The sequence below is a fragment of the Lissotriton vulgaris genome, chromosome 9 (assembly GCF_964263255.1).
Source record: "Lissotriton vulgaris chromosome 9, aLisVul1.2, whole genome shotgun sequence".
NCBI classification, from domain to species: domain Eukaryota; kingdom Metazoa; phylum Chordata; class Amphibia; order Caudata; family Salamandridae; genus Lissotriton; species Lissotriton vulgaris.
The window spans coordinates 474,632,891-474,652,857 of NC_141697.1; the positions used below are offsets into that span (position 1 = coordinate 474,632,891).

The 19,967-nt window shown below is 48.6% G+C and overlaps 1 protein-coding gene across 1 annotated transcript in view; it reads left to right on the forward strand.

Moving 5' to 3' along the window:
- The first annotated feature begins 6,537 nt into the window (after positions 1-6,537).
- The window catches only part of LOC147690293 (coiled-coil domain-containing protein 170-like), a 638,795-nt gene continuing 625,365 nt past the window's right edge, over positions 6,538-19,967 (forward strand). Inside the window, exon 1 of the mRNA XM_086937932.1 lies at positions 6,538-6,823. Coding sequence (XP_086794058.1) covers positions 6,680-6,823 — 144 coding nt within the window. The 5' untranslated portion in view covers positions 6,538-6,679. The remainder of the gene's footprint in view (positions 6,824-19,967) is intronic.

The following is a 19,967-nucleotide window of genomic DNA, read 5'->3' on the forward strand; positions in this document are numbered from 1 at the left end:
CTCGAGTAAGAGGAATATGAGGAAAACTCCCTCACAATTGCCCATCTACATGCTAATTTAGGGTCGCTCCGTGGGTTCAGGTGGGTTTCCTGAAGCAACGCTATCTTCACATGATGCCTATCTAAATATGCAAGGACATTTCTGCATTTTCTGGGGTCATTAAGGCCTCGAACATTTCAGGACAATATTGAGACGTTATTCAAGGCGTCATCACCCATGCTCGTCATCATACTCCTGAAAAAAGATCATGGCCATGTCGCCAGCCCTCGCTCGTATCGTACCAAGTACAAGTCTCTCCGCTGTCCGGAACAGTTGCAACTCCCATCCAATAACGCTTACAGTCACACTAGCTCCAACATCTGCATTCATGCCATGAACATCTCCCGCAAAACTGCCTCTAGGCTCAACAACACATACCCCAACAGTCATACACCCCCCCCCCCCACCCCCCATGTGCAGCATCCCAACTCCCTCGCTCCCAGTCCTCCCCCCTCCCACTGAAGCAACCCAAACTTGCCAGTACCATATCCCCTCCCCCCAACCCGAACCCCGTACTCAAGAACCATAGAAGAACTGTGTGGGGAATCCCCTTCTGGGGGCATCAGAGGTACACACCAATACACCCCGACAATCTCCTCCCGCCCCGCACATGTCATACGGGAACAGTCAGAGAAGGGGGGGTGGTGCCTGGTATACATTACCCCTGCAGGTCAGTGCCTGTCCATCATACCAAAGTCTCTCACGGCAACCTCCCCAGTTGGAGAAGATGCCAGTCAAGTCAGGTGAGCCGTCCATGTATCAGCTGCTGTTCACACCTCCTCCAATATCGCCACCATCCTGTTCAGTCCAATAACAATCCCAACCCTGGATCACAGTGGACGACCTGTCTGCCCTTCCACAGCCGGTCCACACAGCGATGAGACTGCAATCCAGTTCCCCAAACCAGCTCAGGACATCCAAGGCTGAGACAGGCCACAGGATTCAAACCGAATGTCAGTACAACAACAGGAGGTCAACCAACCAGTAACAAAGAGGCATTCTCAGTCTTCAGCATGCTCCACTGGGTCTCCGTCCGCATCTCCATTCTCCTCGTTTCGTCTGTCTCTTCTAGTAGCGTGGAGTTTCTTGATATAGTCCTCCACCTACTGCGGATTTGTGAAAAAATATTGTTTGCCCTGATGGGTCACCCTGAGTCGTGCCGGGTATAGGAGTGCGTAATCCACCTGCATGTCCCTTAACTTTTTCTTTACATCCAAAAACTTCTTCCGCTGCTCCTGCACCAGAGGCGTAAAGTCCGGGTATACTGAAAAGTGTACGCCATCACAAGACAGGTTTTGATTCATCCGCGCTGCTCGTAGTGCCGCGTCGCGGTAGTTCAGCAACCGGGCGATGATAGGCCGCGGCTGCGCCCCTGGCTTGGGCTTTGGACCCAGAGAGCGGTGCGCTCTTTCGACGATAAATTGACTGGAGAAGGCCTCCCTGCCCAATGCAGTGATGAGGATTTTCTCTACATATTCCTCCATACGGCCAGTGTTGGTGGACTCCGGCACACCCGTGACGCGAATGTTATTGCGCCTGCTCCTCGCTTCTAACTCCTCATTCTTTGCCGCTATCACTCGCAGAATGTGGTCCATTCTGGAGAGGCGCGTATCGTGGGATGCCGATGCGTCCTCCGAGGCAGAGATACGTCGCTCCGCTTCCGTCAGGCGTTCCTCATGGACCTCCAGTTTCTGTGCGACCCCATCCATCCTTGAGGACAGGCGGTCCACCTTGTCCACTATCGTGGCGAAGCCCTGCCTCATCTCCTCCATCATTACTCGCATCTCAGGGGCCATGGGCGTGGAGGGGGGCTCAGTGCCCGATGGTTCGTGGGCGCTGCCAGCGCCAGTCGTGTTACGCAACTGTTTCTTAGGGGCCGCAGGCTCAAAAGAGAGCTTAGGCTGTCTATTGTCGTTCTTTCCCATTGTGCACCGCCTGTAGGGGCCCGAGGTGCCCGGCGAGAGGCGATTGGTGTGGTGGTCACTGCCCTTCGACAATCCTTTGTGCATTCGCGCCCCCCTATACAGCGTTTGCGCCTGAGGTAGCGCCGTCCATGTGAGGAGCAGGCCAGCAGCGCTCGAGTGATCCTCTCACCTCGATGTGTCCCAGCTCCAGTGACCAGGGCCAGCCGATATTGCACACGAGGGGGGCTGAGTCCTCAGCTGGCCACGTTGTATGGGTGGCGGGCAGCGGTGCGCTGGAGAGGAGTGAGTAAGGCCGTTCTCGAGAAACACTGGGGGGTCGTGGGGGGCGGGGGGAGGGAAGGCCCAACGGGCCACCAGCGGGCAGCAACTCTCGCAATTCGATCACAGCTTGTGACCCCCAATGGCCTCCTGATGCTCCTCGACCCCCAGCCCCCAGAAGCAGCAAGCTCACAGAAGGATCGGGGGGCACCGCCGGCAATCCGCAGTCCAAGGCCAGGGTCCCGGTCAAATACCTCCCGGCCCAGGCGGTAGTTCACGGCCCCGCCCGCACTCTCAGCAGGACTCAGGTCCGCCGCCCAGCACCACTGCACGTTGTTGCGGTCAGAGGAGGGGGCAGACTCACCGCCACCGCTGTCCGCCGAGCTCCGGCAGGTCCCGCACACCCCGGGCAGGTCACTACGTCCCTGAGGCCTACCTGCCTCGTGGCAAGCCCCGACCTCGCGTGGCACGGCGCCCAGGCTCCCGAGCCGCCCCTCCGCAGCAGTGCATCCCGGCCAGAGTTCTCGGGCGGCTAATTCCAGCTCCGAACGTCGGATCGCCCCCAAACTTGGACTGGAGCAGCAGGATAGAGAGGCTCACACTCGCTGGAAGTTTCAGGCGGATACCTGCAGGCGATCAGGATAAAAGCAGGATAGTTCTGACCAGGCAGCCAGAGCCTCACTAAAGTGCGGCCATTAGCTCGTGCGCCCTCTAGCACCCCCCCTCCTCGAGAAAGTTAGTGAGCTGGTGGTTGACGGCCTTCTCCAAGACTTTGGTGGGGAAGGAGAGGAGTGAGATGGGTCAGTAATTCTTGAGTTCATTGGGGTTGGCTGAGAGTGTCTTGAGGAAGGGTTTGACCTTGGTGTGCTTCCAGGTGTTGTGTAGGGTGTCTGTGGTGATGGAGGAGTTGATGAGTCCAGCAAGGCTGTGTCCAATGACTTTGCTTCCTCGGTTGTAGATGTGGTGTGGGCAGGGATCCCAAGGGTATTTAGAGTGGATGGAGTTCATGATGGAGATGGTGTCTTCCGATAAGAATTGCTTCTATTCAGTGATGATCTGGAGGGTGTCATTGCTAGAGCCATGGGGATGAGAAAGGTTGGTGGGCTCTGGGTTCAAGTTGCTGTAGATGTCAGCAATCTTGCAGTGAAAGGTGTCTGCTAGTGTGTCGCTTGGGAGGGGAGAAAGTGTTCTCAGTGGCGGAGGGACAGGCGAACTCTTGAACGGCGTTGGAAAGTTCTTTGGTGTGGTTAGTGCTAGCTTCTAGGCAGGTGGTGAGGGCTTTTTTGGTTTCCCTGTGCCGATGGTGGTAACTGTTGAGGGCTGTCTTGAAGGCGTGGCGATTTACGGGGGTCTTGTTGGAGTGCCAGAGTCTTTCCAGCTTCTTGCAGTGGGGTTTAAGGGTCATTAGTTCAGGGGTGAACCACCTGGCTTGCTTGGTGGTTCTTCTACTGGGAGTGTTCTTCCATGGAGCGATGTCGGCAGTAGAAGCGGTTCAGTTGGAGAAGTTCAGGATGTCAAGTTCAAGAGTGTCCGCGAGGGTGGTCTGATTTCGTTCAGGCCGACGATCCAGATTGGGTTGGTGACTTTGCTCCAGTTGCATTGGGGAGGAACTGGGTGTTTCGTAGTGGCTTCTCATGGGCATAAATAGAGACGTGAACAATGTAGTGGTTTGTCAAGATTAGCTCGCTGGTGTGGGAGAACTTGGCATAGTCGTTGGTAAAAAAATGGACTGTGCGTGGGAGTGGTGACAAGTTGAGTAAGGTCCAAGATGCTCAAGTTTTCAAGAAGAGATGTGGTGTTGGAGTCGACGGAGTCTTCAAGGTGGAAGTTGAGGTCTCCCAAGATTATGTAGTGGTCGGAGTCTATGGCTTGAGGGGCGTTGTCGTTCCGGGATAGTGTTTCAGAAGCTTCCGCGGGACGTGGAGGTGTGTAAGCGAGGTTCCTCTGATTGTGCTTTTGGCATTGGATTTGATCTGGAAGGTGAGGTGTTTCGTGATCGGTGTGAAGTTATCGTCTAGGGCGATGCAGTTGAGGGAGTCTTTGTAGATGATGGTGACTCCTGCTCCCGGTCTGTTGGGGCAGTTGCCGTGCATCATCCTGTATCTGTGGGGCATAGCGGTGGTGTTGTTGGGTGCGGATGAAGGGGTGAGCCAGGTTTTGGTGATTAACATCACGTCCTGAGTGAAGGTGGTTATGGTGTCCCACATTTCCATGGTGTACCTACATAGTAGTCCTCAGCACGGCCCATTAAGTAGTCCTAGGGAGGTGGGAGTGGTGGGAGAGCGGCGCGAGGAACCAGAGCAGGCCAGTTGGTCAGCACGACACGAGGCTGAGCTAGGCTGGCCAAGTGCTGAAGTAAAAAGAATAAGAAGAAATAAGAGGGACAGCCGGGCTCAAACTGATGCTGGTCTGCGAAGGAGGAGGGACAGTGCCTGTCCACTATTGGTCTCAGGGGGAGTGGTGACCTAACCAGAGGTCTAGGGCAGTGTGCTTGTGTAATCTATTATTATGTTTCGCCTGCCGCTGTGCTTGTGAAATCTATAGTAATAGATATAAATCTTAAAAGGGGCTTATATCCCGCCCTCGCTTTTCATTGGTTCCCATACTTATCTCTTACTTTTCCTCTGTTTCTATTGGCTATAGACTGTCGTTCTTCGTGTGCTTGTTATCAGTTACTTTGTTACTTTTATTACATAGAATTTCAAAGATTACTTATTTATTCATTTATTTACTTAATTATTTAGAATGAAGTATTATAAAAATGTATTCTGTTGCACTCTTACATACCTTTCTCCTATTCTCAGACACTGCTCACTCTGCAAAATCACCCACCATTAACTCTGCACAATCACCATGGCCTTGCGCTGGCAGTAAGATACTGCTCACCCACCACTCACACATTACTGACTCTGCACTCACACACCATTGACATACCTCTCAACCAACACTCGCTTTCCTGTCACCCTCCACCCACACCTCTCACCCTGAACTCAAACCTCTCATCCTGCACTTAAACTATTGACATACCGCTCACACTATACTCGCACATCTCTTAACTTGTATGGGGTAACATCTCTCACCCTGTACACTCACACAATTCTCATTCTGCACTGAACTCACATCAATCACCATGCATTCACACACTTTCACCCTGCACTCAGGCACTTATCAACCTTCATTCACGCACACCTCACCCTGCCCAGAGAGCACTCGCACCATTCTCCTTGCACTCATACAGTGTTCCCACACCTCTTAATATTAATCCCATATGCGAAACCGAATGCATTTACCATTGCTTCCTTAGATTGATCACATTACCTAGACACAGCTGCGCTGTCAAGCTAGACCTAAACAAATCCAACAGGAGACAGAAGATACTACTAATGGCCACAGGGTGGCACTATAAGCATGCCCTATACTGGGACTGCAGCAGCGTTTTGTAATAACAAATAGACATTTGATTGATTGTTGAAAGAATTTGCATACATCTTACAGAGTTGATCCTAAAAGACATTGATTAAATCTTTTATTAATTATAGGTTAAAAAATATTGACCAATATGGAATGAACCAATAATCACACAGTCTGTTATATATATCATAAACTATTCGGAAAAATGAACTATATAGAGGTGACATAGCTATTCACCACCGCCCACGTGCTGTGGAAATACTGTCTAGTAGTTGGTCTCTTTAGAGCAATGTTCCCTTCTTCCTAATGCCAAACTCCCCACTTATCCAGATTTATGAGGCCACGCTCAAATCGTGTTTTCTCCATGTTCGTTTCTTTATGTAAATAAAGGGAGCGCAAAGAAAACTGTCGGTGGAAACAATCCCACCAATAAACATACATTCCCAAAAAGCAAAGATCAAAAGCCATGCGATTAACATATTACAGTCTAAAAACTTGGGAAATCTCTGCTTCCTACCTGTTACTTCTAGTACGTTACATAGACCGCGACGATTTTATGTCACTCATGGGTGTTTAACCCCTTGTGCTCTGGTTTGACTCCACCTCTTGTGAGTTGTGGTCCCCCTTCGCGCTCAACAATGATAGTAAATAATTATTAGAAATAAATAATTAGGTTTTCCGTTTCTTGCAAAAACCTAATTGCGAATGAGTAACAAGGGGAGAATTCGCAACTTTATTTTGTGTTTCTTGAAGAACATAAACCAGCTGCTGCTCTAAAAAAACAAAAAACTCTGCAGACAAAGGGCGTAGAGTTTCAAGTGCTTAGTGACCGGTAACTACAACAGTTATGAGCGGTGTGTAGTGCATTCATAGTCTCTTTAGGAACGCGACACACCCTCTTTCCACTGTACAGTAACATAGGACGCCGAGATCTCTCCTCCATGGAACTGGCTGGCCACTGACAACCTCCAGCAAGCGACCCCAAGTTTTACTTTTTTAGGCAGACTCCATTTCCGCTAGGCCAACCATTTCCATCTGTTCAAGCCATGTCGAACCCTTTCGGATTTTTTGGCCATTCTGATGCCGGGAGCTTTGCAAATGACGGCAGAAGCCAAGCCCTAAAGGAGCAGCAGCGCCCCCCCGCCAGGACCCATCCGGCCTTCGCAGGACCCTACCAAAGCAATGTAGAGGTGAGCAGAAGGCATATCTTTGACTGCTAGGGGGCGCCCCCCTCTCATCTCCCCAGCCCCTCCATTCATGTCAACTAACCGCCTATCGCCTGCTATGCTGCTAAAATGGCAGCAAATAACATTTGCTGCTGGATATCTAGGTATAGAGGGATGTATGACATCACAACGCATGTTTTTACATCGCAAGATTTACAACGCATGCCTTTACAACGCATAGTGTTGAGGGGTGCTGGATAGTGAATAGTTTAATTTACTATTCCAACTGCAGTCCCCGTGGATAGTAGGGAAGGTGTTGGATAGTAAATTAAATCTATTCCCTATCCTAGAGCGCCCCCCAGCGCAATGCGCTGTAATGGTTTGTGTTGTAAAACTTGCGATGTAAAAGCACTGCGTGGTAAAAGTTGCGTTGTAAAGGATGTTTCCTGTATAGAGGAATAACACACTTATTTGAAAGATTATCCAAATCTTTGCAAACATTTGTAAAAATATTCTTAAGTCTTTGGGGATGAACAATGATAAGTCGGCAGCGGAACCCCCAGAACATCTGGGAAACTAAATGCACACAAGTTACATACAAGAAACATCAAATGCACTCTGGGTACTTGTTACTTATTTTTATCGATCCTAAATGATTGCTAATCAACTTAACTAAAATATATGGAGTCTCTGTGCCTGCACCTACTTCTCTATCCAGACTCCTCTGTGTCCCTTGTAGCCCCCACTCTATTCCTGATGTCATGTTCCTTAGCCCTCTCTCACCACACCTTACACCCCCTTTGTATTTTGCTCATGGTATAGTCTTTCCCATGCCATGCATGTCTTGTCAGGCTCCCAGTGTCCTGATGCCAGGTTTTGAGCCACATCGCCCACCCCCCACACCCCCATCCCCTGTTGCATATTCCTGTCTAAGGGAACACTAACTTGCTACATTCTGTCATCTGGGTATTTGTATATATATATATATGTTAGTAAGCCTTACTGGCTCTTTAAGTCTATGGTGCTTAAGTAACAGTATTTTCAGTTGTTTGTTGAAGGTTTCATATGAGGGGGTTGTTCCAAAACTCCAGGGGAATTGTGTTCCATACTCTTGGAACACTTATGAAGAATACTTGCTTAGTGTTTTGGATTTATGCATGGCTGGCTTTTACTGGCGGAGGATGTCGCAGCTTCTCAGGTGGCGTTGGCCCTCACAGATACTCATTGCCAAAGGCACGCCTAAAGCAAGCCCACCAGCCCCGTCCGCGCCTGGACTGCGCCCAGCGCCAGATCCCCTGGAACCCACGAGAGCCACGATGCCCGACGCCGCTATGACGCCAACCTCCTCCACGCACTCAACCCCGGCCGTACATCTATCTGTTTCCAGGCTGCCCGAAGCGCACCCACGGACCCTTCACCTGTCGAAACTGCAGCTTCACCAGTCAACAAATACCTGCACGTCCTGCCCCTTCCACCAGGGCAGGCCAGAACTATCTCAGATGCATACTGCTCAACACCCGCTCCGTCCACAGGCACGCCATCGAACTCTGGGACCTGCTCGACTCATCCTCCCTGGACGTTGCCTTCCTGACGGAGACCTGGATGAACCCCTCATCGGCACCCGACGTTGCCAATGCCATCCCGAATGGCTACAAGATCACCCGCAGGGACCACACCAACAGACCGGGAGGAGGAATCGTCATCGTCCACAGAAATACCCTCAGTATTTCGACCAACACCGACGACACCCTCAGCACTGCTGAACACCTGCACTTCCAGATCCACATCGACCCCAAAACCACCCTCAGAGGAATCCTCGTCTACAGACCCCCCGGACCCCGAACACAGTTCAGCGACTCCATCACAGACGTGGTCAGCTGCATGCCTTCCCCTCCACAGACTACATCCTCCTCGGAGACCTGAACTTCCACCTCGAGAACGCCAACAACAGTAACTCCACCACACTGCTGGACAACCTCGCCAGCCTCGGCCTCAAACAGCTCGTCACCCATCCACTCCGCCGGACACAGGCTTGACCCCATCTTTTCCGCCAGCAGCCACATCACCTTCAAGCACACCACAAACTCCACTGGACCGACCACCTCTGCATCCACTTCTCCTTTGAGAAAAACACCGCACACAACCACCTGCAACGAATCCCCCACCGCAGCTGGAACAAGGTCACCGAAGACCAGCTAATCACCACCCTTGCCCGAGACCCATCAACCGACCACACCGACACCAGCACAGCCGTCCGCAACCTCAGGCAATGGATCGATGACTGCGCTAACACTCTTGCCCGATCAAAAAACCCTCAAATAGACACACCAACAGAAGGGCCAGTTGGTTCACCCCGACCTCCAGGCATCCAAGCAGACCTGCCGAAGACTCGAGAATAAATGGCGCCACGAACCGACGCCGGACAACCACACAGCAATCAAGAACGACAGCCGCAGGCACCACCAACTCATCCGAACAGCCAAAAGGACTTCCTTTAAGCAACGCATTGACAACAACGCACACAACAGCAAAGAGCTTTTCAACTTCGTAAAGGAACTTGCCAATTCCAGCTCCAGCTCCAACGACATTCTGCCATCCCAAGACCTCTGTGACTCTCTAGCCACCTTCTTCCACTGCAAGATCATAGACATCCATAACAGCTTCAACACTCAGACCCCCCTGACAGCCGCCGACACCTTAGACTCACTGTCCCCCAGTCACACCGGCCTCCTGCTCTCCTGGAACCACGTCAACGACGGAGACACCATCAAAACCATGAACACCATCCACTCCAGTTCACCGTCAGACCCCTGCTCTCACCACATCTTCAACAAAGCAAGCTTCATCATTGCACCCCAACTCCGAAATGTCTTCAACAGCTCATTCGAGACCACCACCTTCCCGGAAAGCTGGAAACACGCAGAGAGCAACGCCCTACCCAAGAAACCCAAGGCAGACCCAAAGGACCGCAAGAACTTCTTGCCCATCTCCCTGCTCCCGTTCCTGGCGAAAGTCATCGAGAAGATCGTCAACAGACACCTGACCCGCTTCCTCGAAGAGAACAACACCTTGTACTCATCCCAGTCCGGATTCCGCAGCAACCACAGCACCAAAACCGCCCTCATCGCCGCCACCGACGACATCAGGACCCTGCTGGACAATGGCAAAACCGCGGCCCTCATCCTCCTAGACCTCTCGGCCGCCTTTGACACTGTCTGCCACCACACCCTACGTACATGCCTCCAGAACGCAGGGATCCGCGACAAAGCCCTGGACTGGATCACCTCCTTCCTCACTGACACAAACCAGAGAGTCCACCTCCCTCCAGTCCGATCCGAAGCCACCCTGAGGCGTACCTCAAGAATCAACCCTCAGCCCGACCCTCTTCAACGTCTACATGACACCGCTCACCAACATCATCCAATCGCACAACCTCAACATCATCTCATACGCCAACGACACCCAGCTGATCCTCTTCCTCACCAGAGACCACGCCACTGCCAAAACCAACTTCCATGAAGGAATGAAGGCCGTCGCCGAATGGATGAAGAACAGTCACCTGAAACTGAACTCGGACAAAACGGAGGTCCTAATCCTCGGCTCCACCCTCTCCGCCTGGGATAACTCCTGGTGACCAGCCTCGCTGCGCCAACACCCACTAACCACGCACGCAACCTGTGGTTCATCCTGGACTAATCACTGTCAATGACCCAGCATGTCAACGCCGTCTCCTCCTCCTGCTTCAACACCCTCCATATACTCCACAAGATCTACAGATGGATCCCCACCGGAACCAGAAGGACGGTCACCCAGGCCCTCGTCACCAGCAGGCTGCTCTACGGCAACGCCTTCTATGTGGGAATCACTGCCAAACTCCAGAAGAGACTTCAACACATACAGAGCGCCTCCGCATGCCTTGTCCTCAACATTCCGGCCACAGCCACATCACTGCCCACCTGCGGGACTTGCACTGGCTCCTTGTCAACAAGAGGATCACCTTCAAGCTCCTCACCCACACTCACAAAGCACTCCATGATGCCGGACCAACATACCTCAACAAACGACTCACCTTCTACACCCCCAACCGCCAGCTTCGCTCCGATGATCTCGCTCTTGCCACCATTCCACACATCTACCGAACAACCACTGGCGGTAGATCCTTCCCCCACCTCACCGCCAAGACATGGAACACCCTCCCCATCCACCTGCGATGGACCAAGGACCAGGGCCGGACTGTCCATAGCGGGCACCGGGCAATCCCCTGGTGCGCCGCACGGCTGGGGGCCGGTTTTGGGCCCCTGGGGGCCGATTTTGTTACAGGGCCGGTTGTGCAGCATAGCTGCAAAATCGTCCCTGTAACAAAATCGTCCGAAAACCGTCCCGGCAAAGAGCTCAGCGGCACCCCCAACCCCCCCCCCCGCCCAAGGGGGGGTGGCCGAGCACTTTGCCAGGGCCGGTTTTGGTTCCCAGTCCGGCCCTGCCCAGGACCTGGAGACCTTCAGCCGACTTCTCAAGACGTGGTTGTTTAAACAGTAACAGCTGCCCTCCCCTCAGAGCCTTGAGACCCTCTCGGGTGAGTAGTGCGCTCTACAAATGTCTGATTGATTGATTGTATGGGTGAAATATTTAGTGATCCCCCTGTGTATGGCTTTATGGGTGATGCACGCAAGTTTGAAGATATTTGCTGGGACTTATTGTCAGGGACTTAAGAATGGGGGAGATATATTCAAACTTCCTGGATCAAGTGACCAGTCTGGCCACTGAATGCAGGGCTGCTATGAAGGGGAACCAGGTGGATATTGCGGATTTTTACGAAATTCGAGAAAGTTGCCCTATTCCTATCTTGACAGAACATTGATTCCTCCATTTTATATAATTTCCATTTTTAGCAGGGATCAGTTCAGTTCTGACTTCCCTTTTAGTTTCAAAATTCAAACTCCTTGCCTTTCACTGACACGAAAAAAACCTTACCATCAAAGAGTTATTACCACTTTCTAACTGAGGTATAACCATAAAACATTTAATACACTTCCATTCTTCTACATGGTTAGAAGCAGATAGCAGATGGCTTGACCCTTCTGGTTGTAAAGATTAAGCAAAGAATATGGTCCTCTCCAATCCTCTGAAAAGTGTATTAGCTGGATGTATACATTATGTTAGTCTTGTTGTTTAAAACCGCCTATTATTTCAATATTCAGCTATTCAGTTAAACTCCACAAGGTCTGTTCCCTTGGTCCTTTAACTACTGGGTTTTAAAGAGTGGAGAACCCCTGTTTGAAATGAAGTAGGAGGCACTTTTGGCAGCATCACACATCACATTTACTTTTTAAGTTGATCCAATCATGGTCCCAGAACTGTGCTTCTAGGCCTGCTATATATTCAAATTTTTGAATATTATTCTATAGTCTTCCAGAAGCACAATTTTTGCTTTTTGTCTACCCAGATGATGCAGTCAGCCCTGTTTCCAAAATGTCTTCTATCCATTCTAATGCATCTCCCCTTAAATCCACCCTTTTTTCCCTAAGCTTTGCACTGAGGGGACTTGGAGTTTCTATCTTTAGAAGCAACCTACTATACCCTTTTGTCTTTCACCATCTGATGAACCTGCTTTCACGGAGCCATCACTGGCTTGGCTAGACTGCAGTCCTAAGGGTTCTACGTGAGGATTTGTTTGAGGTGACTTAAAATGGACAATGTACATAAAGAATTCCCTCCCCTGCGATTTGATTAGGATAGCAAGTTGCTATCATCCAATATCTAAGTGATGTGACTCTCTTTTTGTATCAGTCGACTGGGCATTTGCACATCAACAAATGTTCTTACTTCTCCTGCCTGCTTGGCTTGCAGGCTATGACTTACATACATCAGAGCAGCGTTCAGTATTGATTTGTACAAGGCGGGCCTCTGTCTGGAATGCTACAGTGAGTGAAAAACAATGAATTGGAATATTACCCAGAGCAATTGCCAGTGGTGTAGACTATTTTCAAGCATTCCTCCCATCACCTCTTGTGTGTTTGTTGCAGGCTGCGACTGTCAGCGGCAACCATGAAACTCTGCCTTCCACCTCTTCTTTGATACCAGAAGGCTTTAATTTTTCCAAGTTTCATCTCCACTTGGTTCTTCACTTTAAAGGAAATTATTTAATGCCGCGGCTGGATTAATAGATTAATGTGGAGCTTGATTATCTGCCCTTTTTGGCAAACAGTGCCCTAAAAAATGTCAGAAAATTCATCCAGAAAGCCATGTAGTTCTCAGATTGGGATGTGGAATACAAATTTGATGAGTGAGAGGGCTTCGGCAGCTCTGCAGCCAATGAGGATGCATTATTTGGTACGAGTAGCAAAAAATGTGGCTTTGGAAGAGTTTTGCTCCTTTGAGATGGTTGTGATGAAGGTGCAAGCCACTGGGAGAGGTGACATTCACATACATTTCTAGCTCAGGCCCCGGTGTGTGTGGCTTGTAATCATGTGTGTGTGTGTCTTGTAACGCCCCTTTGCTGGGGCATCTGTGCGCTCTACAAATCCGGCTAACATAACATAACATAACATAACATAACATAACATAACATAACATAACATAACATAACATAACATAACATAACATAACATTTATGCAATAAAGCACACTTTGGTGGCTGTATTTATCTGTGTAGTTATTTGCTTCTTGTGAATGTTTTGCTTGTGATTTGAATAAGGCTTTCATTTCTTTCACTTTTCATTGAGAGCTTATATCATATGGACATGTTCTTCAATATCTTCCTGACTATTTATCAAGGACATAATTGGGGGCACATTGTAATTTTCGGATGTCCTTCTTGGGTGGACAAGGTACAAAGGTTTGAGGATCAGTGAGTTGCAAATGAGCAGCAGCCTTTGGCCACATGACTGGCTATGCTGTAGACAAGGCATGTCTTCCTTTTTATGAGGCAGGAGGATTCATAGGGGCAGGAGCAGCAACTCATAGTCCCTAGGCCGACTGCCAGTTTGATCAGGCCAGTGTTGACTTAGCTCACTGCTTCAACTGGTATGGTCTTCACTGGACCAAGTGCCAGTGAGGCCGACATGTGCAAGGCACATGAGCATAGCTGGCAGCCTCATATGTGCAGGGGCGATGCTTTTGGGGGGAGGCGCTTATGGAGTGGAACCCCCCCTTTTCAAATATCTGCTCTGTCAGTGACCATGCAGCATAGTCGGTTCTGCTGCCGGTAATCATGTATTTATTTTATTAAGATTACTGGGCCCAGGAGGAGGAAGGTTGTATGATGGAATCATGCAGGGAAATACTTTGCATGCCTTTACAACGCATTTTGTATCCCACATTTTTTTGGGGGGAATCACATGTTTTTACAGTGCATGTCAATACAATGCATTGTTTATATATATAAAACAATGAATTTTGGGGGGGGAGACCCCCCACACCTCCCAACGTACCTTAAATGTGTGGTAAAGGCATGCATTGTAAAGGCTTATATGTGGTAAAAACATGCATGGTAAAAAAATGTGTGGTAAAGGCTCAACGTGGTAAAAACCAGGTTGTAAAGGCTATTTCCAGATGGGAAAGTGCTGAGAGCACAGGTATGGCCCTGAGCTCAAAGCACACATCCGAATAGCATTGGCACCATTGAGTCAGAGCAATGGGCCTCGCTCATCCTTTTACGCCTTTGTCAGGGTGTGGCGCCGCATTCGGGACCCAGTGCTTGAGCAGCATTGTAACATATACTTTCTCTGCATTCCAGTGATTTGATCTATAATCAGAATTCTACTCCTGTGTTCTGGGAGTGCTGTGATTGCTTGTGAGAAGCAGGGGGACCAGGCAGGTAGGAGAGACTGATGCTCTGTAGGTGTATATCTTTTTACATTTTTGTCTACAATAGATCACATATAAATGAAATGAAATTGCAATTTATAGAACGCTGTACTACTGAAGGTGTCTAGGCACTAAGAATATCTGGCGCAGGAGTTAAAGAAGGCCTAAACAGGAAAGATTAATAGACAGAGGATATGATATATCAGTGTAGCCATACCTATTTATTAAAAAGCCTTTAGGGCCTTTCTGAATGTCAGTGAGTTAGTTATTTTTTCAAATTCAAAGCCATAGAATTCCATAGTTTGGCAGTTGACACGACAAAGCTTCTACCACCCCAAGTGACTTTCTTACCTTTAAGGACAACCAGATTGGCCAAGGATGTGCACTTGCCATGTTTATGTAATTGACTTGTTCGGAAACTCTGATGTATGAGTTTCACGTACATATGTATTGTCCTATGCGTTGAAGCTGCTGTCACTAGTTAGCAACAGTGTAAGAAAATTCAGGCAATTAAAAGTGAATTCTTACATTATTTTGGGAACATGCATCTGAATTTTAAAACTTGAGCATGTCATTTTGGTTGACCAACCGCTGGGCATCGGACAGGACTGGCTTTTATGGCGGTGAGCTGAGCACATGGTGCTGGGGTTGGGGGTGCTGAGTTCGAGGGCACTGTGTTAGGAAATAACTTGGATTAAAAGCGCCTGCTGTAGGGTTCCTTGTGTGTTCCAGCAGGATTCAGGCAACAATACTGATGTATAGATAATGCTGCACGCTGGTGATTAAATGGTATGTTCCTGCTGGAGAGAGTTTGGAGTTTTGTCTAATGGTAGTTTTAACTGTAGCCCGAGGGTTAAATGTGGCTTCTGCAAAGAACGTGTTCCATGCGGATGACAGAACTGTATTTATGTGGATGGCTCAGTGGGTTTCTGTTAGACTTGGCACCATTGGCGTGGGTCTCCCTTGCATTTTTGCTGTTGCCTCATGTGTTTTTGCTGGTGTTAGATGCTTTGGGCGCTGTGCCACTGCTATTCAGTGCCACAGTGCAAGTGCTCCCTACTGTAAATTGATGTATTGATTAGTGGTTCCATGATTGGATATTTGGTTTACTTGTCAGACCCTAGTACAGTGCACCAGGAGGGCCCAGGGCTTGTAAATCCAAATGCTGCTAGTGGGCTTGCAGCACTGGTTGTGCCACCCACAGAAGCAGCCTTGTAAAATGTGTCTAAGGTCTGCCATTGCAGAGCCTGCGTGCAGTCTGGTACTGTCATGCCTACTGGGCAAGTGCACACACTTGCCAGCCCCTAAACCTTCCCTTTTCTTCAAATCAGTCACCCCTATGTTAGGCCCAAGGGCAGGGTGCATTGTAAGTATAAGGTAGGACAAGCCCTTGTGTGTGTGGCATGTCCTAATAGTGAATTACAGCCATTTTCGTTTTCACTATTGCAGGGCTACCTGTTCTACATAGGCCAGAATGGGCTGTTAGAATTGTTACATGTTATAATTCTAACATGGTAGAAATTCGAGTTTAGTATGCCTGGACTCCGAATAATAAAATACATCTTTTAGTGAAGTTTATTTTAATATTCTGTGTTTGCAAATACCAATTTTTGTTTTTCACTATTGCAAGGCTACTTGTTCTCCATAGGCCAGAATGGGCTGTTAGAATTATTACATTTTATAATCCTAACTGACTCAGAGAACATGGTAGACATTTGAGTTTAGTATGCCTGGACTCAGAATGATAAAATGCATCTTTTAGTGAAGTTGGTTTTAACATTCTGTGTTTGCAAATACCACTTTTAGAAAGTAGGTATTTGCTTGCCTAACCTTTCAAACCTGCCTCTGCTAGGTTGTGTATTCCTTTGTCTGGGTTTGTGAGTGACAGGGCTGGGGGATTCCAGGAGACAGGCTGGGGCAGCCCGGTGGTGAATAGAGAGATCCGCATCTAGATTGGAGGGAGGAGTTGCACCTGAGACCTGAATAGGGCTGGGCCTTCCCTCTACAATGCCGGCTCCACCCACTGTGGTGTGTCTGATGTCTCTGCCCTGCACACTGAAAGAAGAGAAGGAAGACTGTCAACAAAGTGCTCCAGGACTGTACTTGCCTTCCACAATGCTGGCTCCACCTCCTGTGGGGTGTTTGATGTTCCTGCCCTGCTCCGTGAAAGGAAAGGAGAAGTCTGGTAAACAGAGTGCTTCAGAACTGGTTTGGACTGGGCACAGGCCCCTCTCCCATCAGAGAACAAAGGATTTTGGGGTATAAATATTGGGACCCTGATCCCAAGAAATTAGATCACTTTTGGACTACAAGAAGAAACCTTTGGTGAGGAGAGGAACCTGAAGAAACTGAGGAGAGACTATTCCCAAGCTGAAGTGCTGCTTGGGGGATTGGCATGCAGTGGTTGCCTGACTGCCTAAGAAAGGAGAAAGAACTTTGGGTACTTTGCTTTCAACTTGTGAAGGATCTCCAATAGCTTGCAAGAGAGCTTGCCCCCTGACCGAAGTCCCAGGACCAGTGGACTTTACCAGCCTTTGTGAATTGCTGCTGGAAACGCTGTTTCAGTGGCTACAGAGTCAGGGAGCAGTGACCGACTCTCACGACCGGCCCAGTGTCCTGTAGGCACCGCATCGAGCAACGTCTGCCTCGAACAACGCAAGCTCGGAGCTCACCGACTCCGTCTCGATGCCGTCACCGAGCCGGTTAAGCATGGGCGGAAAATCCGTTCCGCTCGCGGATTTCGCGGATTTTCGGTAAATTCGCAATGCGCGAGATTCGCGAATTTCCCGCAAAATCTGCGAACGAAAATCCGCGAACAGACGGATTGGGTCAAAAGTTCAAGCTGACTTTTGTAACTCTTTTAGAATGGCGCCAGCAAGCTGCCAGAGCCATTCTAAAATAGTTACAAAAGTCAGCTTCAACAGGAAGCTCTATAGATAAAGTAAAGCAGGTGCTGCTCAAATTCAGTTACACAATCATTAATCACCCCAAACTTGGGGTGCTTAATGATTGTGTAACTTAATTTGACCTTCAACTGGAGCACCTGCTTTACTTTATCTACTAGTGCTTCCTGTTGAAGCCATTTCTAGCTATTTTAGAATGGCGCTGGCAGCTTGCCGGCGCCATTCTAAGTGGGGCTGAGGGCAGAAGGGCACAAAAGTGGGACAGAGGGAAGAAGGGGACAAAAAATGAGTGGGGAAGAGGGCAGAAGAGCACAGAAACAAATGGTACAGAGGGCAGATGGGCATAAAAAACAAGAGTGTGGCAGTGATTAAGCAGGCAAAACCCCCCCGCGAAATTGCAAAGCGCCTCGCGAACACCCGCGAACACGCAAAGCGCCTCGCGAACACGCAAAAATAAAAAAATCCACAAATTCGCGCGAATTTTGCGAATTTTGCAGATTGCCAATTCGCAAATTCGCGAATTGCCAATTCTCAAAATTCGCCCATGCTTAGAGCCGTTGCCTGCACCGTGACTGGAAGGACAACGCGACGTGCAACGCCTCGCTACACCGACTTGTACTGGTCTGACGGACGCGGTCACTGCTGCTGACTTCGGGTCCTGTGATCGCACTGGAGTTGGGCACCGCCTCGCACGCTTCGTGACCCACCGCCCGACTCGCACCGCTGTCCGGACTGATCGACGCCAGCTCCCGAACTCCGCTCGGTCACCGCACCACAACAAAGCACCGTCTCGCTCTGCAACACAGGCCTTTGATCCACCGACTCAACGGGCCGCTGCCTGCATCGCATCGAGGGACAACTCGTCCTGCAACGCTTTCTTTTCTGCACGGCGACGAACACCAGAACCGGCTCGCACATCCGTGCCTGCCGCATCAAGTAAAAGGTATTGTGACTGAGTCTGTCGACATTTGAGTGGCCCATACCGCTGCGGTCCGCTGTATTTGTTTGAATCTGTGTTATTTCAACAACGCTGTAGCCGGACAAGGCTACCGACTCGCACAGAACCTTGATTTCAGCCTTTTTAAGCAGAACTCTTGATCTTGAATAGTATTGTGGATTATTTTTCTCGTTTATGATCTTGTGGTAACTCTATATAAAATATACTTATTTTTGATATACAACCTTGTGTGGTGCCCATTTGTAGTGTTGTCACTGGGTTACTGTGTGTGGTCACAAATGCTTAACTTACAACCCCTCTGAGATAAAGCCTTGCTGCTCATGCCAAGCTACCAAGGGGTGAGCAGGGGTTATTTTAGAAGGGTAATCCCATTATCCTGACTAGAGGAGAGGGTCCCTATTTGTCACAAGTAGCTACCTGTGCCAACTAGAGACCCCCAAGTCTAACAGTTATGTTTTTGTCACAGAGATCCTGTTCATAAATTACAATCCTATTATAGCACAGTGAGCTATGAAGTGTCATCAAAGAAGAGCTACATGCAAACTGCATGTTATAAGTTAGAACGTTATGTTTTTTTTCTCCAGTCTATTATTATCTTAGTGTTCCTAAAAAAGGGTTGGTTTGGATAGTGATACATTCTTATTAGTGAAGCCAAACCAAACCACTATGATACGTTTTAAATCAAAAGTTTTTGTTTCTTCAGACCACTGGTAAAATATACTGCCTACTAATATGGATGACTTGATTCCTTCACCCTGTAATCCTCATTGTCTTATGTAACATTTCCTATTGACTGATTTACACGTGTGATTCATTGTCTCTGCACAGTTTATATAAGATATTACTAAATCAGGAAAAAATACTCTCTATGAAGCAGCACAGCTCCTATCTGTGCTTAAATATTTTGATGCTATCACTTGTGAAGCAGAAATTGCAGATGAACTGACCTTGGTCAGCATAGCTTTAAAGTGGAGCATTTCAAAGAATCAACATGTTTCAGTTTAAGGTCTCACTTTATTTTGCGCCGTGCCCAAACAATGTTTTATTTTTCATGCAGGTTCCACATTTTATGATTTTGTTCCAATTTTGTGAATTGGGGTTTATCTGACCTAAAGGTTTATCATGGAAAAGATAAACCAATCCACAGAATGCTTCCAAAGGACAGTTAAACTAATACAGAATGATAACAGACTAGTTGAATGCCAATAAACAGTGTTTTTTTTTATTTCAAATCATATTTAATTTTATTAAACAATAATAGAAATGATAACAGAGATGATAGCGGCAAGAAAGCATCAGAAGAATTACAGTCATGTTACAAAAATACCGCAACCAGACATGGGTTATTTACACAAAACCATACGTATACAGTAAAGGAAAATAAAGTACCATCCTTGCATTCTCATATTTGTACATAGTTCCGTAGAGCCCTCCGTCTAAATCAAGTCATGTAACACCATTTATGTTTCATCATTCCTGCTGCACGATTCTAAGGTTGTCA